General features: G+C 63.3%; 1 protein-coding gene across 1 annotated transcript in view; it reads right to left on the bottom strand.

Moving 5' to 3' along the window:
- Nucleotides 1-21: 21 nt before the first annotated feature.
- Nucleotides 22-742, bottom strand: part of MAP2K2 (mitogen-activated protein kinase kinase 2) — a gene marked incomplete at its 5' end in the record, with an annotated part of 9,112 nt that continues 8,391 nt past the window's right edge. The window contains one exon of the mRNA XM_008936216.1: nucleotides 22-215. Coding sequence (XP_008934464.1) covers nucleotides 105-215 — 111 coding nt within the window. The remainder of the gene's footprint in view (nucleotides 216-742) is intronic.

Raw genomic sequence — 742 nt, 5'->3', positions numbered from 1 at the left:
AGGAGGAGGGGGAGGAGGAGGAGGAAGGGGGCCAGCTCTGTCACCCGCGGGAGGAGAGGAAATGGTGACAGAGGCAGATGTGCTGACACCAGGCGGCGGGGCCCTCAGATGGCAGCGCGGGTGGGCGTGCTGGGCTGGTTCAACCGCAGCGTCCTGCAGAGCCAGCCGGCGAAATCCACCTCCTCCACCTCCGAGCGTTTGATGAAGGTGTGACTCTGCAAGGAGAAGGAAAAGGGGCTGAGAAGAGGTGCCAGTCCTTCCCCTGCTCCCCAAACCCAGCCCCAGGGGGGGGTAGAAAGACCCCGGGGCTCCCGCTGCGGCTGGTGGCGGGCCAGCTGCGGCTGCTGCCGGGCAGCGAAGGGGTATTTGGAGGGAATATTTCCTGTCCTCGCACAGGGGAAGGAGGGAGATGATGGGGAGGAAGGCACAGCCCGTGTGGCTCCCCATGGGTGGGCAGAGTGAGGGGCAGCAGCTCCTGTGCTCCCCAGGTGGGAATCTGCCCCCCCCCAGGGCCAGCAGGTCACGGAGCAGCACGGACAGGGCAGGACAACCTGCACAGGAGGGTGCTGGGCCACAGGGACACAAGGCACCTCCTGTGCAAGGGCCACGTGGAAGCACCCAGATGGAGCTCAGGGGCTTGGAGTGATGCTGAGGAGGAAAGTTGAGGTCAACATGGTTAAACTGGGCTCTTGGAATGGGTTGGTTGGAAGAGACCTTAAAGATAATCTCATTCTAAACCACC

Source organism: Merops nubicus, unplaced genomic scaffold, assembly GCF_000691845.1.
Source record: "Merops nubicus isolate BGI_N331 unplaced genomic scaffold, ASM69184v1 scaffold21002, whole genome shotgun sequence".
NCBI lineage: Eukaryota > Metazoa > Chordata > Aves > Coraciiformes > Meropidae > Merops > Merops nubicus.
Note: the sequence above shows the minus strand (reverse complement) of the source record. Positions and strands in the feature narration are given on the sequence as shown.